Source organism: Fulmarus glacialis, unplaced genomic scaffold, assembly GCF_000690835.1.
Source record: "Fulmarus glacialis isolate BGI_N327 unplaced genomic scaffold, ASM69083v1 scaffold15260, whole genome shotgun sequence".
NCBI lineage: Eukaryota > Metazoa > Chordata > Aves > Procellariiformes > Procellariidae > Fulmarus > Fulmarus glacialis.
Window position 1 is genome coordinate 42,770 of NW_009188454.1, and position 19,005 is coordinate 61,774.

The window sequence follows — 19,005 nt, forward strand, 5'->3', positions numbered from 1 at the left end:
TGCCAGGGAGAGGCAGCCTGGGAGCATGAGAAGGGAGGAACTGTATTACTTAACCAGGTGGACCTAAAAGCACCAGAAGATCAGCCAAAAAATTTACTGTTTAAGCCTCACATCAATGTGCGGTCCAACGCAGCTGGTGGGCATGCATCTGCACCTGCCGGTGGGCTTGGTCTGCAGCTGGGTCACATTTTTTTAATTAACAGTGCCTGTCATTAAAACTGTTTTGCCACAATACTAAAAGAAAGGTTTAATCAAATGGCAAAATAACATGCTCAAACAATACTAATGCATCTCGCTGCATTTAGCATGTTGTTTACTTCCTCTCCCTTCCCAAAAGCTGAGCAATCGGAATAAACAATCTGCAAATTTATTGTTGGGGTGGGGTACTTTTTTTGTTTTAAGATTACATTGTCCTTTTTTCACAAACTGTAACCTAAGGAGAAAGAAAGGAGTGAGGTCAGGGGACTTCTTTTTCTTTCCATCCGCAGGATTTTGGGAAGGCCAAGCTGAGCCAGCCAGCAGGCTCTGGGAGCGCCGGGCTGGCAACGTCACCGGATTCCTGTAAAAGCCCTGCTGAAGCTGGCTGCTGACACAGGTAAACAAGTTTATTCACTTTCAGCTTTAGCGTCTCACTGCCCACCCCTAAACGCTACACTGGCAAGCTGAGGCACTTGAAATGCCTCTGCCTCCCAGGCTTTTCTTGCGGCAGGACGTCCCTTTCTGCCTGTGCATGGCGTAACTCAGCGCTGAGCCCCAGAGGGGCTTAACCTGCAGCAGTCGAAGTCCCAGCTCGCGCCTGGGACCTCTGTGCCTGGGATAGCAGCAGGCTTTAACGTGACTCTTCAAAGCAAAAAGTGCTTGGGAGACAAAGGCTGTTGCTTGTGTGTTTAATAAATACTGCTCCATCCATAATTCACACGCAGAAATACTGCTTTTCATCTATTAATGCAGGCTCTCCGAACATCTGTACTCCTGCTTTATGTAGCGGCAGAAGCATCATGGCATTACGGGGTCGAATTCCCTTAACACACCTGCAGCAACCTCAGCTGTTTCAGCACTCACGTTATGACATGAATCACTCCACAAGCCTGCACCTAATTATCAGACTGTCTATTTTGATATATTTTATCTTTAATGTACAATGCCAAAGAAGTTCTTTAAAATACGTTCCAACTATTATTTAATTTTAAAATAAATTGCTTTCTTGTCTGGGACTTAAGTTCTGAAATAGCAGGAGTAAGCGGACCAAATTATTTAAAAAAGAAGGCATGCTAGTAACTACAGGACTGGCTTAAAGAGCTTAATTCTGCTAGACAGGGTCAAGCAGCATCAAATCTTGATTTCTCCATAAGATCTTTTAAATATCCCCAGTAAAGCCAGCACATAACCTTTTTACATTAAGCACTTTCACAGTACACCAGACCAGCCTGATGTGGTGATCATACAAAGAGCAAAGCAGACAGACACTTGTTTCCAGGAAGCAGCAAGATACTAAAAAAAGCAGCCTTTTTATTGTTGGTTTGAAATCAAAGTCATTACTGAGGCCTCTGCAACTTCCAGCGCAAGACTTACTGCACACAAGGGAGTTCATTTTGAGAAGGCAAACAGGCAGCAGGTCATCACAGAGTTAACTCAATAAAATAATAATTTCTACTTGGATAAACTGACCTAGTTCTCCCAGACCTCTCTATGAAAACAAAGGATGCAACTTGGACGTGAGATGACGTCTGAAAGGGAAGCCAAGGGCTGGGCAAGGAGTCTGAATTCAGCACACAGCTGGTCCTTAACTAAATGAGGGTGGTGGTCCCCAGTTGACATTACAAACAACTACTCGGCACAGGCTTAACTGGCATTACTAGTGGTTTCTACCCCCATCTTATCTCATTGATGCTGATGACAAATCTTTCATGTCCTTCAACAGTGTGGGGTTGGGCCCTGAACTCATCATACACAGGTTCAGCACCTCCTTCCAGCTAGGATGGTCTTCTCCAAGACTGTGGCAAGTGCCTGATGCAAGATGCACTTACAGAAGGCTTTTTAAGAGGTCCTCAGGGTATTGTTCCTGGGCTACAACCCCCATGGGAAGCACTGGCTGAAGACTTGGATTTCCAAAAGCAGAGCTTTATTCAGTTCCTGAAAGAGCCGATGGACATCCACCTCCCCAGCCAGCCGCAGGGCTGCCCCAGAGCCCCAGGCTGCGCGGCAGACACGGCACAGGCAAGTCTGCCAGGGCCTGGGACGCACCGCGTGGAGGACAGGAACCGACAAGGATCCTTCCCGGCCCCCCTCGTAACTCATCCCGAGATTTTGCAAATCTGAACGCAACATGACGCTGACAACTCTGCATTTTGGGATTCAACCCAGTGTTATCTTTCAGCGAAGCTCTGTTGTGCTGGAACACCTCCAACCAGCTCAAGTTAAACAATTTGCCCAGAGAAAATGTTCAATGAAGGGGAAACATAAAAGTATGCACAGAAAGAGGCCTGACTCCCCCTCTTTTCTAATCCATCACACAGCATTAGAGATTAAATACTCACTAAAAAAATATATAATAAACTGTTAAGACACGGTATCTAGTGATTCCTCTTAATTACCTTATTCTTCCCACACTCTGGTTTCTAGGGAATATTTTTAAATGTTTCTCCTCCATTACTGCAAGGCCCATTTACTATAGGGTCCCCCAGCCAAGAAAGAAGACCCCAAAACTCACGGGGTTTAATACTGCCCTGTAGGAGGCAGCTGATGTGTCTGTATGGTTCTATGTATGTTTACGCCTTGCCATGCTTAAATTCTAGTAGGAAAAATGTTCCTAATAAACGTGTGAAATAGCTGTAACTGACTTAGAAAACAACAGGAAAAGTTCCCAAGAAAAGGCTTTGACTCTCTCTTTAGGACAAGCAGGACTTAAGCCTTCTGCAAAATGAAAGGAATAAAATATTTCTCCTTATTCTCTTCGCTCCCTGCGTACTTTTCACTTTATTACGGGAGAGGGTTGAACATAAGGGGGCTTCTTTTTCTTAATAACAAGTATCCTCTTTCTTTCATTTGTTCTCTTTTTTTATTATTTGCACTCGTTTTCAATTTAAAATTATTTTCTGGATGTTCTGATTTAGTAGCAGCGTTCACATGAAGAGGCATCCAAAGAGAAAAAAAGAAGTATGCATTGAGATTCTCTTCCAAATTACAGAAAGGGGCAAATCGAGCATCCTTCTTGTAGAAAAATGCTGTCAAAAGGTTCTTAGGAATTAACAGTTCTCCGTGTCACTTGTTACAGTGATCTGGACCATATGGGTTTGATCCCTGAGCTCCTCAATGGGATAACAGCGTGGCACTGTACAATGTGGACTATGAGACCAAACACGCACTGAGCTCTGGACTTCCTCACCCATCTTCATGAGACATCTAATTTGAAACGCAAGAGCCCCGGCTTGCTCCCTGCTCAACAGAGGCAGACCAATATTGTCAGAGAGCAACTCAAGCTTCACTAAAGCTAATGCTCCATCTTCCAGTATCAATGATTCTTCTGTATCAGTAAAAACCCACCTTGATGAAATTTCAGAAGTGACACTTTTTTGAGTGGCTCTTCCCTGTTGTCTCTCCACTACAATCGAAACAAACCGTGTCACAGATCACCTAGAAGAAGCCCTATGGCAAGAAAAACAGGAGGAAGACAGTCCTTGTACGTAAGGAGCAGCTCACACAGCTACGGTGCAGTCAGGGATGCTGAACACGCAAGGTGCAGCAGCTCATCACATGAGGACGTTCATTTACTGCTGATTTGTCTTCCTGGGCTGATGCCTCCCTTCCTGGGCTGATGCCTCTAGGTTACAAAATGGCTAAAACCCATGCAATGCCAATTTCAGTCTTCTAGAGATACAGAAAAAACACTCATATATTAGACAAAATAAACATCTTATACTTAATTTTTAAAACGATAAAAAATAAATTTCCATCTATACTCTGCCACTGGGATATCCTCTAAAAGTACACAACATATGAAAGCAAGTAAAAACGCTTTGTAAGAACACACGTAACTTGCGGATTCTTTGAAATGTAATACTGCTTCTCATAAAATCCTGCAATTCCTGGCAATTTCCATTTTTTCTCTCTCTCTTACATTGTGTTACTATTTCCATAATCCAAACTGTAATCAGCTAGTTGGGAGTTAAAATAAAAAGAAGGAAACCAGAACTTTTTTTCAGGGGAGATGGGAAGAAGCAAAGGATTTGCAGCAGCACCCATTGCACCAGGGCTGACTGACAACAGGAAACCTGCTGATGGAAATAGGAGGAGACAGAGCAGGTGAAAACAGCGTCTCTGGATCGACCAGCGAGTCAAGGAATGATGACCTCTCCCGGTCCTTCAACCGCGCGGTGATCTCTTCACCAAAACTAGCTGTTGCTGCCAAGGGAATAAAGCACATCTCTGTGCCAGAGAGGCAGTAACCTGGCACCCCGGAGCCATTTGATGAATTGCACGTGTGCCCGCTGCTAAAGGAGAGAGTGCAGTGATGCCTACAGCGTTTTTAAAAGCTTTCACCTTATCTTCCAGTATCATTCCATTTAGTATTTCTGTTTGTGATGTTTTGATCCACCCTCACTGCTATGTTTTCCTATTTAATTTAATGCTTTCTTTTCAGGCTCTCAAGTTTTATGGTAAGAGTTCCCCAGGTTTAAATACACCGGGTTCTGCCTCCAAGAAAACACTGACGGTGGAGTATCGACCTACTTAACACGGGAAAAAACAATCCCAAACGCAAAATGTGCGACGCTATCTGCCAGTAATCCTTCTTCTCACAAGTTTAAAGACAAAAAACGTTTAAAAATATAATGCGTTGAAAATGATACAAATGTAATACGCTTTGTTAGTCTGTCATTTTAAATGGTTTGTAAAGTCCTCCCTCAGAGGACTGGACTTAAATCATTCATTAACTTGAAGCCGATTGCTTTGTCCTAGAAAGGGGGAAGAACATGGATTTCTCAGATGTAACCCAATTTCCTAACAGAAACAAAAACAACCTGATGAAATTCAGTTACCAAAACCATCTATCGTACCCCAAGCAAAAACATAAATAAATTAACTACAAAATGAGCTCCTTCAGCAAAATCTAACGTTATGGGGAGTTTTAAAATTAACATTTCACTTGCTTAGAAGTTTAGAAAAAGAAAGAAAGAAAGAAAGAAAAAAAAAAGAAAGAAACAAAGTAGGTCAGCGTGTTTCCCCAGCATGTCTTTCTGACTCCATTAAAACTGTCTGTCAGATGACTAACCATGCCTGTAATCCAACTAAAAGCATGTTTGCTTTCTGTTGCACTTTTTGCCAGGGGAAAGGAAGAATTCCACTTAGCTTTAACTCTGAAATTCAGGTAAATGTCTCCAAAAGTCAGATAATTTCCTCACATTTACTTATCAAATCCATTTATATCGACAATAAGCAACTGGTTATGGATACACGGCACTGAGAAACGATCCCACAGCTGATTAAAGGCCTATCAGCCACAGGCACTGCCTGTAGGGCTTTACGCTACAACTTGTTAAAGTCAGTTTTCACAGCTGTAGTCTGACTGACAGACTTTTCGTAAGACCTAGATTTAAAAATTTAAGAGCTTTCAGAAACGTGCGAGCATGCAAACAAGTACTGGAGTAAGGTGAGATGGGGCAAAACCGTTTCTGTTCACTTTGGGCCAAAGGAAATTAAAAATCCCAATGCCTTACGATCTTTCTTTTTCCTTTCATAGTATTAGCAGCTGAGTGTTATTTAAGTTAGGATAGAAAGGGTGTTATTTCTACTGCTTCTATGCCATCTAACTTCAAAAAATCCTGTACACTTTCCACGCGAGCACTGAGGAACTGCAGATTAACTGTTCCGATGTATTTTAAATTGAGCATGTGATACCAAGTCAAACTAAAAACAAATTGAGGCTATTTTTAGAGCACAGTCCTAGGGCCAGCATCCCAGCAGGAGGAGCTGCAACGTGTCAGCTGGCTTATCGCAGGCACGGCAATGGAAAACTCCCTCTGCTATAACAATTCATACAGCGGATGAAAGCAAGCCGTAAGAGCCTGACAGCAGCAGAGGGAAATCCATGGCCTCATCTACTTATGTAGAGATCTTCCTAAACCATCTTTGAGAGCTTACTGGTTTCCAAGCGCCTGCTTTCTATCTTCCACACCATCAGCACAGGAGTTGCTCTCCACAGAGAGGCCAGCATGAGCTTTGTTTCTTTGCCTTCTGCAGAGGCACCTATCCCATGCAAGACCATCTCCAGTAAAGTGATCACCAGGAAAACAAAGTAGTAAGTTTGCAGATATAAACCGTCAGGAAGATGTACGAATTCTCACATATATTTCTTCTAAGGGGAAGGACCAAATACGCATCTCCTCTGATACCGAGTCCTTCAGGCACATTCGGGTTGCTGCAGTTCAGACTTTCCAGAACTCTTGGGAACAATTTACTCTGCATTTCTCATGAACCTTGGCTACTGTAGATAACATTTTCAGGTTGGCCTGACAACGAAATAAGCCATGTTTAGCTTCAAGGCTCAGGACACTGGCAATTTGCTCGTTCCCAGACTGATATTTATTTCATCAACTTTTCTCCATCTTTCAGATCCAACATCCCAAAATAAAAAAAAGCTTTCAAAGGGAAAAAAAAAAGACAGCAGAGAAACCACAAGGTGCCAGTATAGAAAGCACAACCCGCATGGCACAATGGCAATTAGGACAAAGAGATGCATCAAAGATGCCCCGTGCCCCCGAACAAGAAAATGATCCGAATGAGGAATACGAAGCAGTGAACTGAGTGCATAAAGGAAGAATGGAAGCTCTGAAACAAAGCTTTTGAGGTCATGGGATTGGGGTCTCAGCAGTTATGTCTGCATGACCAAGCAAGCGTGGCCTCAGCCCTGAGCTTCAGAGCGCATGGACCGGGCAGGGACAGGCTACCTCCAGATTCCCCATCTGCTCTTACAGCAGCATTGTCCAGCACACCACAAGGCAGAAAGGATAACCCAGGCTTTTGCCTGCCATGAAAGCAGTTGGGATACTAAACTCAAGAAGAGGCAAAGGCTACCTGCAACGGCAACACGAATGCATAGAGCCAGTGTCTTTGTATGTACAATCCGGAATAATGCTATAACTCCCCCATGCATGCCCCAAAATCAAAGTGGGGGGACAAGAAATAACAGGAAAAAGGCCACAGCAACAATCAGATCCATGTTAAGAAGCAGCTTTGTAAGAGACATCTGCACAAAATGCCTTTTACTGGGACACTGATTGAAGATCGGACTCGATGATCTTGGAGGTCTTTTCCAACCTTAATGATTCTAAGAAAGCACATGATGATCCTTAAAAAACGCCGAAGGTGTGAAATGAAAAAATGGGAAGTTCCACCTGCATCAGTGCCACTAACTGTCCTCACGGAAGAGCCGGACCACTGGAGGAGGTGGCATGTGGCTGGACCGCCACGGAAACCTAAGCTCCTAGCATCAACAGACAGGCGTTAGCCACTCCATGAGTTCTTATGAAACGTGGTCCCTTAAAATAAGAAAGGGTTCAATCAAGCCTGAGGACTGCTAGAGCCACTGAACAGTAACACGTACTTCTCTGGAGTGTGCTGCAGATGTAAGTAGAAATTAGACTGTATGCACGTTACACTTTTCACTGGCTCTAGTTACCTCCGAGTTTCACATATATTGAAAGAAAAGTTACTTGTACAAGGACTCTGTGCCATTCAGCTGAACTTCTTCCACAGGACAAGATCAACAGGCGTTCAGAAAGTCCACTAATATCTAATTGACACTTTTTCGTTTCTTAAAGCACATCTCTTTCAGAGCATGGTTGAGTACCGCAGTACAAATGATTAGCATAGTAACTTACGAAGTGTCACAACTTTAATAAAACACCTTGTTAAGCAAAAACGTAAGAAAGGCACACATTTACGGTCACCGAGGACTAGGATTGATGGATGCAGACAAAGGCTGCAGAGAGCACACGAGCCCTGGTAACTTCTGCCAGGATCCGTGTTGTCATAGAGACAGCAGAGAGCGATGAAAAGTTCACCACGGTAGCTATACCTTAGTGAATAAGTCTTAATGTAACTTCCAGCTGAGGACATGTAATCAATCTCTGTATGAGCTTATTGAAGGAATTCCCTTTATGCTTACTCAGTCCTCAAGAGCCCAAAATGAGGGAAAAGGTTTTAAAATATATATATTTTACTACTTTTAAAGACAAGCCAAGGCCTAGTGCTTCTTTTGGATGGTGGGGGAGAGATAACTGTTTCTTTTGAAAAAGAAATGATGTAAAACATGAAAAACTTGATAAAGACATTCAATTACCAAAAAAAAAACAAAACCAAAAACAAACCACACCAAAACATTGAAAGAGTAATTCTAGGGCGGCCTGGCAGGATTGGCGACATCCAACGGTGTCTCCCCCTTTCCCCAGACACTTCTTCCCCCAGGTGCCCTGGCATCTCACCGCTGCTCTTCTCACATCGGGTTCAATCCCTTTTACGCTGCAAAACACAGGACTTTCCCTGCTCTCTCTTCCCTCTCCTTGCCTTTCTCCTGGAATCTCCCTCCCCAGTGGCACTCGACCCCTGGTTTAACTTCCCGCAGGGCAGCAGCACCCCCTGACCCTCGCCGGGTCCCTGCTCCGGGCTCAGTCCCACCACTTGGGAGGTATGGGACGCTGGAGCCGACAACAAGCAGCGCAGAAACGGTGCCAGGGGTTGTTTATTGGCCGGGGTCTTCAATTCTTAGCTTACACAATTACGGGTTTTCTATGCAAGAAAGGGAAAAAAAAAATTTGCAGCACTAGTGTGTTACGGTCTAAAGTTACAGCTATTTGCGTAATGCCTGAAAGGCAATGAACAGAAGAAAAAGAGAACCTTAGGATGCTATTCATACTTTTCCCTAACATTTTAGGATATAAAGATCAGACTAATTACCAAACAGTCTTGAGTTGAGCAGGGTTCACTAATCACGCTCTGCTTGAGGAACTAGGAGAGAATTTACTTAGCCGCATCATGAAAGGTGCCAATAAATTGTTCAGCTGGAGAGTTAACATAATAAAAAAAATCATTTTTTATGTTATTTTCTTTAGCAGTTTATTAATTGCTGCCTGAAATACTTTTCTGAAACACAACGAGCTGCAAATGAATTCATGGGCTATTAATCTGCTGTACATGGCACTGGAGGGAAAGCTCATTAGGTGAGTTGATGCAATTACTGCTATTACATAACCATCTTCACAGAACATAGAGTAAATTATGAATAATAACATTCAATCTAAGTTGCTCCTTTAAACATTAAAGCTGGCAACTGAAAGCTATGCAAAATCAGGGGGAAAGGCTAAAACACAAAAGAGGCAGACCCCAAAAGGAGAAAAGAAAAGCAGATCTGCTCCTTTGAAGACACCAAACCCATGCGAAAAGCAAGAGATGTTTGTTTAACCATGGGAAACAACGTGCAACAAGTAGAACCCAGTTCTCTGCAAGTGAATTTTAATTGTATATAAATAATTTTCAGCCATCCAGCATAACAAAGTGTGCATTATTTCTGGCAGAGGACAGACTGACACTACAGCACTGTGGTTTTTGTAGCAGGAAGACCCTTCACGTTGGCTTTGCTCTCATCTTAAAAAATCTCCTCATCAGTGATATTGAGCGTTTGGCGTTAACTTTTAAAAGTTCCCCATTTCTCAGCCTGAAAAAATAAACACAAGCATTCCTATCTGATCAGTAACTGAAAAAAAACCCCAATCCGACCTTAATGAACAAAATGAAAAAACTGTGATCTGTATGGCACGGTTTCCCCACTACCTATACACTCAAATTCTTAATTTCATTGGTATTTTCACAGTTTACATCTTTCACCTTCAAAGCACTTACAATACAAGGTCTCCCAGCCCCTGTAAAAAGACTTATCATTTTCACCTCTCAAGATAGGAAAGCTAGTCTAATCAGCTTGTAGTGCTTAGAGAGAGGAAGTAGTCCCAGAACAGAATTCAGGGGTTTGTGATTTCCACTCTGATATTTAGCTTGTGCCTCTGGAGAAAGCCAGCAGACGAGGCAACTATGCTGGAATTTTTGAAAAAGCCCCCAGCCACTGTGTCGTAGTTAGGCATCTAGTTAAAAATCTAGCCCGTAGCAAAGCAGAAACAATTCTTAAATCCAGTGCTTTCTGCTGGCTAAAAAGCATAAAAAAACAGTTCAGTTCTGAGTAAAAGCATCTAAACAAAGATTTCATGCATTCTAATTATTCACTTTAAAATTACATCAGTGGAATCTGCATGAACTTCTCAAATACAACTATGCAGGCTAGCCCTCCACTTAGCCACTCATTGGAGGTGGAATCGCTCTTCACTAAGGAGTCTGAAAGAAAATGAAACAGAAATATAAAATAAAAAGTACAAACATGACAGTTCTTCAAGCTGATATTTGCTGGTTGCCAATTTAAACCAGAATTAAAATAAGTAAATTAATTCATTCTATTGTTCAGTAGCAGAATGTAATCATATGTTCTGAGAAGCATGAACATTTAAATATTATAAGACTTTGAAGTCTGTGACAAAGAGTAACAGACATTTCTGTGCAAGTTTAAAAAAAAACAAATACGGAGCACAAAAACTGGATTCTCTCCACTTCATGGTAATTCCCCTGCATTCCCTCCCTTCTTCCTTCCCTCCCTCCAGAGAGGTTAATTGTAAGCAGATTTACAAATCTGAACATTCTTCAGTGCACTGAAGCAATCTGGAACAATAATTCTGTGCCTTTATAAACATAATTTTGCTCTATTAGAGCTCACTGCAGATGACGTTTATGCCAGTACGGAGGGCTTCTCTGCATCACACCGTGGTATGTGGGCTGGATGTGTGTCTGAGGGGGACCCCAAAGATTATCAAGCACAGTGACAGCCCTTGCAGCCCGCAAATTTTGTAAAAAAGGACAGAAATGGAAGAGCTGCTGGGCTAAACTGAGCAGTTGTCGCAGAGGGAAGCTCCATTTTCTTCCCCCTTGTACCCTGCAATAAATCCAGTTTAGGTTTTCTTTAAGGGCAGGCTTCACCTTACAAAGCGTATGTTCCAGCATCCTGCTTGAAAGTGTCCATTATTGTTCGAGAGTTTTGCCCAGCTTCCCGCGTGCTCCCTTAATTGCGGTAGGCAGCGCCGTACCCGTGACCCCTCGCCAGCTCCCGAGGACCGAGGTCCGTGCATCCAGGCAGCAGTGTGCTTCTTGCTGACACCTGGGGTCAGGCCAAGGATGGTGCTTCAACATCAGCTTAGAGATCACGTAATAGAAGGGCAAAGGTTAGTTTCCTAAGGCTCTCCATCACATAATGAGCCACTGTCAGCCTTAGTAGCCTTCTCACTTCAGCAGCAGCAAAAAAAAAAGAATCCTATGTGATCACCATTTGTCTCTACATGTTAACTAAAAAAATTAACAGGCTGGAAGGGTAGGAAGGATAGAAATGGTTTGGAGTGGGGATCAGAGCCTCAGCTGCACCTACACACTCCTGAGCGCCCACGCATGAACGGATGTGGGACAGCCATACAATAAACCCAAAACCTGATGCACTGCTGGTGGAATGGCTGGCTCCGGGCTGTTACACTGAGAGCTGCAGCTCAGGTTGCAGGGATAGAAGCTCCGGAGTTTCTGAAGGAGGGGGATCTGATGAAAGACAGCAGGGCTTTATTTCAAGCTGTGTTTTGCCCTGTTGTAGGATGATAAGACAGTCGTCACTAAGTCGTTTCCCCTCACACCCTTTGTCTTGTCTGTTTGGAGCACAAACTTTTTGCAACAGTGACTGCACAATGGAAGACAGTCCCTACACTAGTGAGATCCAGTTTCAGCGGGTCCTGCAGATATTATCACAAGGCAAATAGCTCCACTCCTGCCCTGGAGGCAGTCTTGTTATTGACCTCTCTTGATCACATCTGGGGACTAACATGGGGTCAGAGATAACGTTTTTTTCCCACACAACAACCTATAAAGAAATGCAAATTTGGTGCATTCCTTCATCATCTCACTTAATTCTCTAAAACACGATAAAAGCATAGAAGAAATGCTCGGTACCTCTTCTCTTCCAAAACACTGCACCTCCATTCTTAAATCCTGACTTATCACACTGGCTAGGCAGCCCGTTCTCATCTCTGATGTTTGTGTGTGACGCTCATTAAGCTCAAAAGGAGTCGCATATGCAAGTACTTTTGCATGCCCTTTAAAGGCAGAACAAATAAACACAGGACTGTAGTGTTTAAACACAGATTATTCTGTATACTGAAATTCTACATTTACTCCTCCTTAGCTCCTGGCAACAAACCTTGGGGTTCCTATTTGCTGCTGCCCACCATGATTACATTCCCCATTTGGGACTGGTTTGAGCATTGTAGGCTTGTTTCCCTATAAGATTTCTCTGAAACTTTTTTCTGTCCTTTGTTCATGGCTTTCATGTTACAAGGTAACAGAACTGTAAGAAGACAGAAAAACAAAATGTGAATAAGGTACCGGGGGAAAAGAAAAACGTCTATCTGCTAAGAAAAAGCCCACTGACAAATGTGCCTTTGTTTACACAAACTTCTAAAGAAATGGAGTTGAAACCTGGAGACATGTATGAAAGAAGGTCAGATAAGGAAATAGTTTTTCAAACCTCTTAAGAGATGAAAAGCTCCTGTTTATGAAGGGATAACACGGAATCACTTCAGACTTAATTCTTAAACCCAGAAGACAAGACACACGGCATTCAAACTGCTGACATTTAAAATAACTTCTCTACTCCTTTGCAAATGCCTCCTACAGAAATGCAGCCAGAGGACATCCCTCACTTCTCCCCAGTATCCTCTGTCCCCCCTCCAACCTGCTATATCCCTTTCAGTGCCTGTAGTGGTTTGAGATAAAGGCAACTGCCAAAGGGCAATTTCACTCAGTTCACCCAAGGAAACAGGCAGAGCAAAACCTTAATTCTTGCTAGCAAAGCTCCAGCCACCCTATGGGAGAAAACAAACCATCACCTAATAGGCAATAAGTGTTCATACTTTACCCTAAGTAACTTTGGTTAACATGTTAGAAATACTGCTGGTATTTCCAAAACTTAACCCTGATGTGACGTTACAGCATTTAGTAAGATTACTACTTCATGTCAGCAATAAAATCCTTAAGAATTCAAGACCAACAAGCCCTCAGGTGAGAAAAGTGTTTTGTCTTCTCTTCCAAACTGCATCATACTGTTTTTATCAAGGAAAAAAGCTTAATGTGCACAGATATATATGCGGTCAAATACCTATCAATAAAATCCTCCTCATTCAATCTTACATCTTTGTGCATCTTTGTATTTAGCCTACCTTTTCCTTTACTCCCATCATGGTCTCCACTCCAGTAAATCTATACATAAGCATAGATAAGTGCAGTTCAGGCACATGACAAAACTAGAAAACCCAACAAGGACAGTGAAATCATGGAAATCCTAAGATGTCTTGGCTCCCCCAGTTGCCTGAAACTTGATACCGGCCCTTTTCAATAACCGCAATTTCAGATTTCCATTAAAAGGAGCTGGAAACACTGCAAAGTGGTCCTAAAGATGTATCTGGTTCTTTCTCTGCTCCTCAACACTTTTACTCTGAGAGGAGAGGAAGGAGAGGGTGGGAGAGAAAAAAAGGGATGCAATGAGAAGGACCAGTGTGACTTTGGGACTTCTTCGGCTCCTGCCCAAGTATAGAGAAGGGAGCTACTGGGAAGTCCCATGCAATTCAGGAAGGAGAAAAGCAGAAGATGAGAACTGATTTAAATCAAAGTTCTGTCATAAATGTCTCATCAGTGTTAATTTTTTTTTTAATCTGGTCTTAAAGTCTCTCTGAGGAACTCCTGTGGGTGAATTAAAGTAAAGAAGAGGTGTTGGGCAATGTTTTTCCCCTCTCTTACGCGCACACTGCAAATTTCTGTGGTGTTTATTATTGGAATTGACCTACTGAAATCAGGAACATCACTGACAGAGGTAAAAACCCTCAACAATCAAATAAATCACTACACCAAAGACTTTTTTGTTACTGCAATCACTCCAATCAAAAATGAGAAAGTTTCAGAAGCATTACCCCATAGGGATTTGAGAATGGCTTTTTTAGCTAAATTTTCATGCTTGACAGGGGTATCAATAAACTGGAAAAAGAGAAAACCCACAGATTTCTACCTAAATATTTTAAAATGTTAATTTAAAGGGCAAACCAGAGATTTCTAGAACAGAAGGGAGAGGAAAATCCTTTGGGTTTTTTGTGCACTTGGCAGCACTTGTATGTAGTCAGGTTTACTGGCTTTGCACGTTTAGAAGAGGATTCGCCTCACCTTTCGGAGAGGCTCCAACTGGTAAGAACAGAAGACTCAAAGCCACTGTACCGTTTCAACTTTGTAAAATGGCATAAACCGGCACTACCACCAAAAGAAGGACCCCTGGCACAAGCACCTGCACTGGCGCGAGGGAGAAGGTGCAAGGCTGAAGAAGGCTGCTGCCTGCTGCATGACAGCCAGCAGGAAGCCCTCGTGAAATGATATCCTGGGTTGACACCAAGCCCAGCAAGACACGAGCCGGTCTGCAGGCCAGAGGGAGGACTGAAACCGCGTTTAAGAAGGCAGCGCTGTTCCCTTTACGCCCTTGCCCCAAGAAGCCATTTCTAAAGCAGAAGGGAGATAATCCAATCTTAAAGGAAGTAGCTGTGGGTTTGTTCTTTTAGAAAAGCTGGGGAAATTACCCACTTGGGCATTCTCACAGGGTGGCCACGTCGCACAGGCAGCGTGTTGCGCTAAAAGTTCTTAACTGATGGCATTTAGGCTTCAAAGTTAACGAATCAGAAGTTTCTAAAGTACAGGTCTGAAGTTGTGTGTTAGATTCATACTCCTTTCTGTGCATATGAATGCGGATACTGGCTTCAGTCACATCATCGCATCATGTTTTTCTTCCCTTGGGACTGCCACATATATATAAGGATATGACAAACAATAAATTGTTTCTGAAGACAACTTACATTCTTTGGACATTCCCACTTCAAAGCACTTCTGTAGTCTGCAGTACTGGCAGCGATTTCTGGTAACTTTATTGATAACACAGTTTTTATCTCTATGACATGTGTAAACCATGTTCTTCTGGATACTCCTGCGGAAAAAGCCCTGAAATCAAGAAAAAAAGAAATCGAATAAACTTTTGAGCTCTTCCCATAACCGTTCGAGACAGGCACTAACATTGCTTTAAAATAACAAAATAAATTCAAAGTTGTGGCTGGAGTATGGCATCTTTAAGGACTCAGTCTTATTATAATTTAGTATTGTTTCTTGCAACATAAGACTCATCTCTTAAATAAAAACTAACTAAATAATGCAACCTAAGGCCAAAATAAACAAAACTGGAACTAGTAACAGCATTCAGGAAATGAAGCCCTAGATTTTACAAAAAAGCTGAAATAGAAATGATTTGGGCTTATGGATGTAGTAATGAGATGGGTAAACAACAGCCTTCCCCAACAGATCCACTTGGAAGTCAAACACTCATCCAACAACCAACAGCCTCTCTCAGCCTAAAGGTCCCGTCTATTTTTGTTACTGCAGAGATTCTCTAGTTCGAAGGCTGCACATAAAAAGAGAAATAATTTGAAACCTAGGTCTCTTAGCTGCTGGAACTCCTACAGCAATTAATGAGGCTTCTGCAGGTGGAAGAGTTCCAGCATCAGGTTATTGAGTTGTGAACTTGTAAAATTACAGCATTTTTTTCTTATTCAGATACAGCTGTGAAAATAATCAAATAATTACAATGATCTTGAACAGAAATTAAAGAGAACTAGAGGCCTGGTTGTACTTAAGGTTAACACCATTTGACTGGATTCCTCCTTCAGCAAGTAAAAGAGAGAAAACCAGCCATAAATGGCAAGGTTAGCTGGCACAGAAAAAAAGGCAAAACCCAAGTAATTTCTTTATCTGCACTAAAAACCAAGCTTTAGATAATATCGTATAATAATGAAGAAAAAAAAAGAGGATTACTTTAAGTATTTTAGAGCTCCACCCACAGATATTCAGCGAAAGCATTTCTGCAACAGACATTTGGAAATTTGACAGCACTATTTAACCTTCTCACTCAGATTTTGAAAATCGTTTCAGCAAGCACCAGGGTCAAATTTCAGTCACCATCACAGCATTATGGAAGCATAGTTAGCAATTTAATATTTGTTGGAGGGCTTGAGAGGTTAAAACTCTTCAACCAGCCACATGTTTACACCCTACAGGGAAGCGGTAAACTTGATGCCGCAGACGATAGCTCTGTGCCCACAATGCATTTGTCTAAAGATGCAATCATGGTAAGCTATAAAATTGACTCTCCTAGAAGCACTCACCGAGATACGCGAGTAGTTCAAAAGCCAAAAAGCCCTATCGTTCAGAGTTAACTGGGAGAGTTTCTGGCCATATGATTAGGGAGTGGTAGGGCAGGCACAGTCAGTAAGGGCTGGTCATAAATTCCTTGCACACCCAATATGCTATAGATGCTAATGTTATGAAAATACCTCAAATTCACTCAGAACTGAAAAATGCCTCCTTAATCACGTAACCCCTGGCAACAGTTTTCTGCAGCTCTTGCACAGGCAAGCCTCATCCTGAGGTTAACTCCTCTGATTTAGAAGGTATTTAATACTACCATCAAAGAGGTAAATAAAAACTCTTCACTTCTTTCTTTTCCTTAACCGGACACAGAAGAAGAATTTAAAGCTATTTGTTTAGAAAATTAAAACCTTCTAAGTTATCAATTACACTGCTATTTTATATTCCACACTTTTGATCATTAACACTGCTTGAATCTTTGCAATGGAAAGTATGACAAGCTTGTGTATATTTGTTTACTTGCCAAGAAGAAAATGTATGGTAATATTCACTTACTACTTTCTTGCTTTGATATTCCCCTAATTGCGATGCCCGGCTCTGCAGCAATTGCTGAGGATGCTAACTAGAACTCTGAGAAGTCTATGGCATCTATTTTGGGTTAATTCAACAGACAGAAAGTATGAGCTGTGCTGGTTCAAGGGTCTCTATACGGCTTATTAGGTCACCACTTTTTAGTTGGAAAGAGGTAGGGGAAGCCAAGACTGATAGCTTCCCCTGCAGCCACCCTGGCTTAATCCAGTGCTGCATGTAAATCAACACCCACAGTCACCGACGGAGTAACTCTCCTACCACCAGCCTGACAGGGCAGGAAACAAAATGGCCCAAACGAACAAAAATGACCCCCTCGTGCAGCAACTGTCTCACCACGCTGAACAACTAGAGTAATTTTAAAAAAACAGCCCCCAAAGCCTCCTCTTTGCCTGCTTATGCTTTAGGGCAGAGACTGCTCTGCATCCATGCTTGAGAGACTTCTGGTTTACTGACACAGGCACTACTTGAAACGAAACACGAGCTTCAAAAGCGTCACCCTATACAGAGAAAACAGTAAACAGCGTCCTCCAAATATACCTGTACTTCACCAAAATATAACCAGTAGCTAATGACGCCCAGTGATTGATCAGTTCTGATATTTAGACGCAGCTTCCGGATCCTTTTAACCTAGGGTTTAATTACAGCCCATCGGGACGGAAAGCAGAGGAGGCTGTCTCAGTCCTTGCCATATGAAGTTGGCCATGCAGCCCAACACAAAAAGGTGATCCAACTTCTGCAGACAGCAAGTATAAAGCATTCATGAACTGATTACTAATATAAAAGGCTTAAGAACAAACTCAGAAAAAGCAGATCTCCAGGTCGAAATGAAGACAGTTTCTTCAACAGCCTAACCTCCCCAGGCAATGTCCTACACGGAGTGAAAGATATAGATGAGGATATTAATTGTGGAAGCTTAGACTGTTGTTTTACAAATTACTTTTTAACACCTGTATTTGATTTTCTTCCCGGAATTACTCACAAAACAGAAAGAAAAATGAACTTATTTCCGTAAAATATTCAGGTGAAAAAAGGTATAATGCGGTCCTGCTCAAAACTAAGGACCTGTTTCTCAACAGCATGTTAGGGCCCACTCCCCAAGCACTCTTCCCTAAGACAACACTGGAATACTATTTCTACTAAGATTTGTGGCAAGCTCATTTTAAAACCTCAGCAATATGTTACTGAAAAGATTTGACCTTTAAAATTTCCTCTGGACAGGCACTAAGAATGCCCAGATTATAAATATTATTTAATTTCTTTGCATACAAACCCCAAAGCCATTACAGGGGGAGTGACAGGACTTCAAGCACCAGCAGGCGAGGAGCACTTGCTGGGTGCTGGGGCTCAGTTTCCCCACCCGCCTCCACAAGCCTGGTCCTGTGCAGACTCAAGTTTTGGGTGGCACTGCAAAATAGGGTCATGCCCAGAAACATTTCCTGAATCTGATACTGGGCTAAAAAACCAGACAGCATCCTGTCTATGCCTCTGCGGGGGTTTGCCCCTCACCTGCTTTGGTTACCAGCAGCTCTGCAGCGAGAGAAAACTCCGCAGGACACGGGGATGGGCACAGCGGGCACTTGCTGCCCGATTAATAAGAAAAACACATTTAAGCCATTTCAAGGCTGGGTTCCAGATAGCACAGGTATAATACGCTGGCCTGTTCACTAAAAATAGCAAAGCTAGAAGCAGGCCCAAGTTTTCCTCCAAGTGTTTTTTGTCAAATGACTTCCATCTGATCTCACAACCCTAACAGTTTCTTCAAAAACCAAGAAAATCCGAATGCAACCTAACCTTAAGAAGTTGTCAGAAACTTCAGAGATAGCAAAACCACCACTGCTTATAAATTAATCAACTTCAAGTGCCTACTGGCTCTTGGAAAACAAGCTACTACTTACTGTAATACATTCACCTCAAAAGGAATCTGTTTGGCAGAATATTTACATGAGCGATTTTTATGCAAATATTTTAGCATCCCGTCCAAATCCTGTGATGGGAGATGAGACACTCCTGTGCCAAAAACAAGCACAAATGATTCTTTCTTTGTAATTTAAAATGCCTTAT

General features: G+C 42.3%; 1 protein-coding gene across 2 annotated transcripts in view; it reads right to left on the reverse strand.

The window, feature by feature from the left end:
- RARB (retinoic acid receptor, beta) overlaps positions 1-19,005 on the reverse strand; it is a 69,554-nt gene that overhangs the window by 32,475 nt on the left and 18,074 nt on the right. For both annotated transcript variants that reach the window (XM_009578694.1, XM_009578702.1), the window contains exon 2: positions 15,015-15,156. In XM_009578694.1, the coding sequence (XP_009576989.1) occupies positions 15,015-15,126 (112 nt within the window). In that variant the 5' untranslated portion in view covers positions 15,127-15,156. The remainder of the gene's footprint in view (positions 1-15,014; positions 15,157-19,005) is intronic.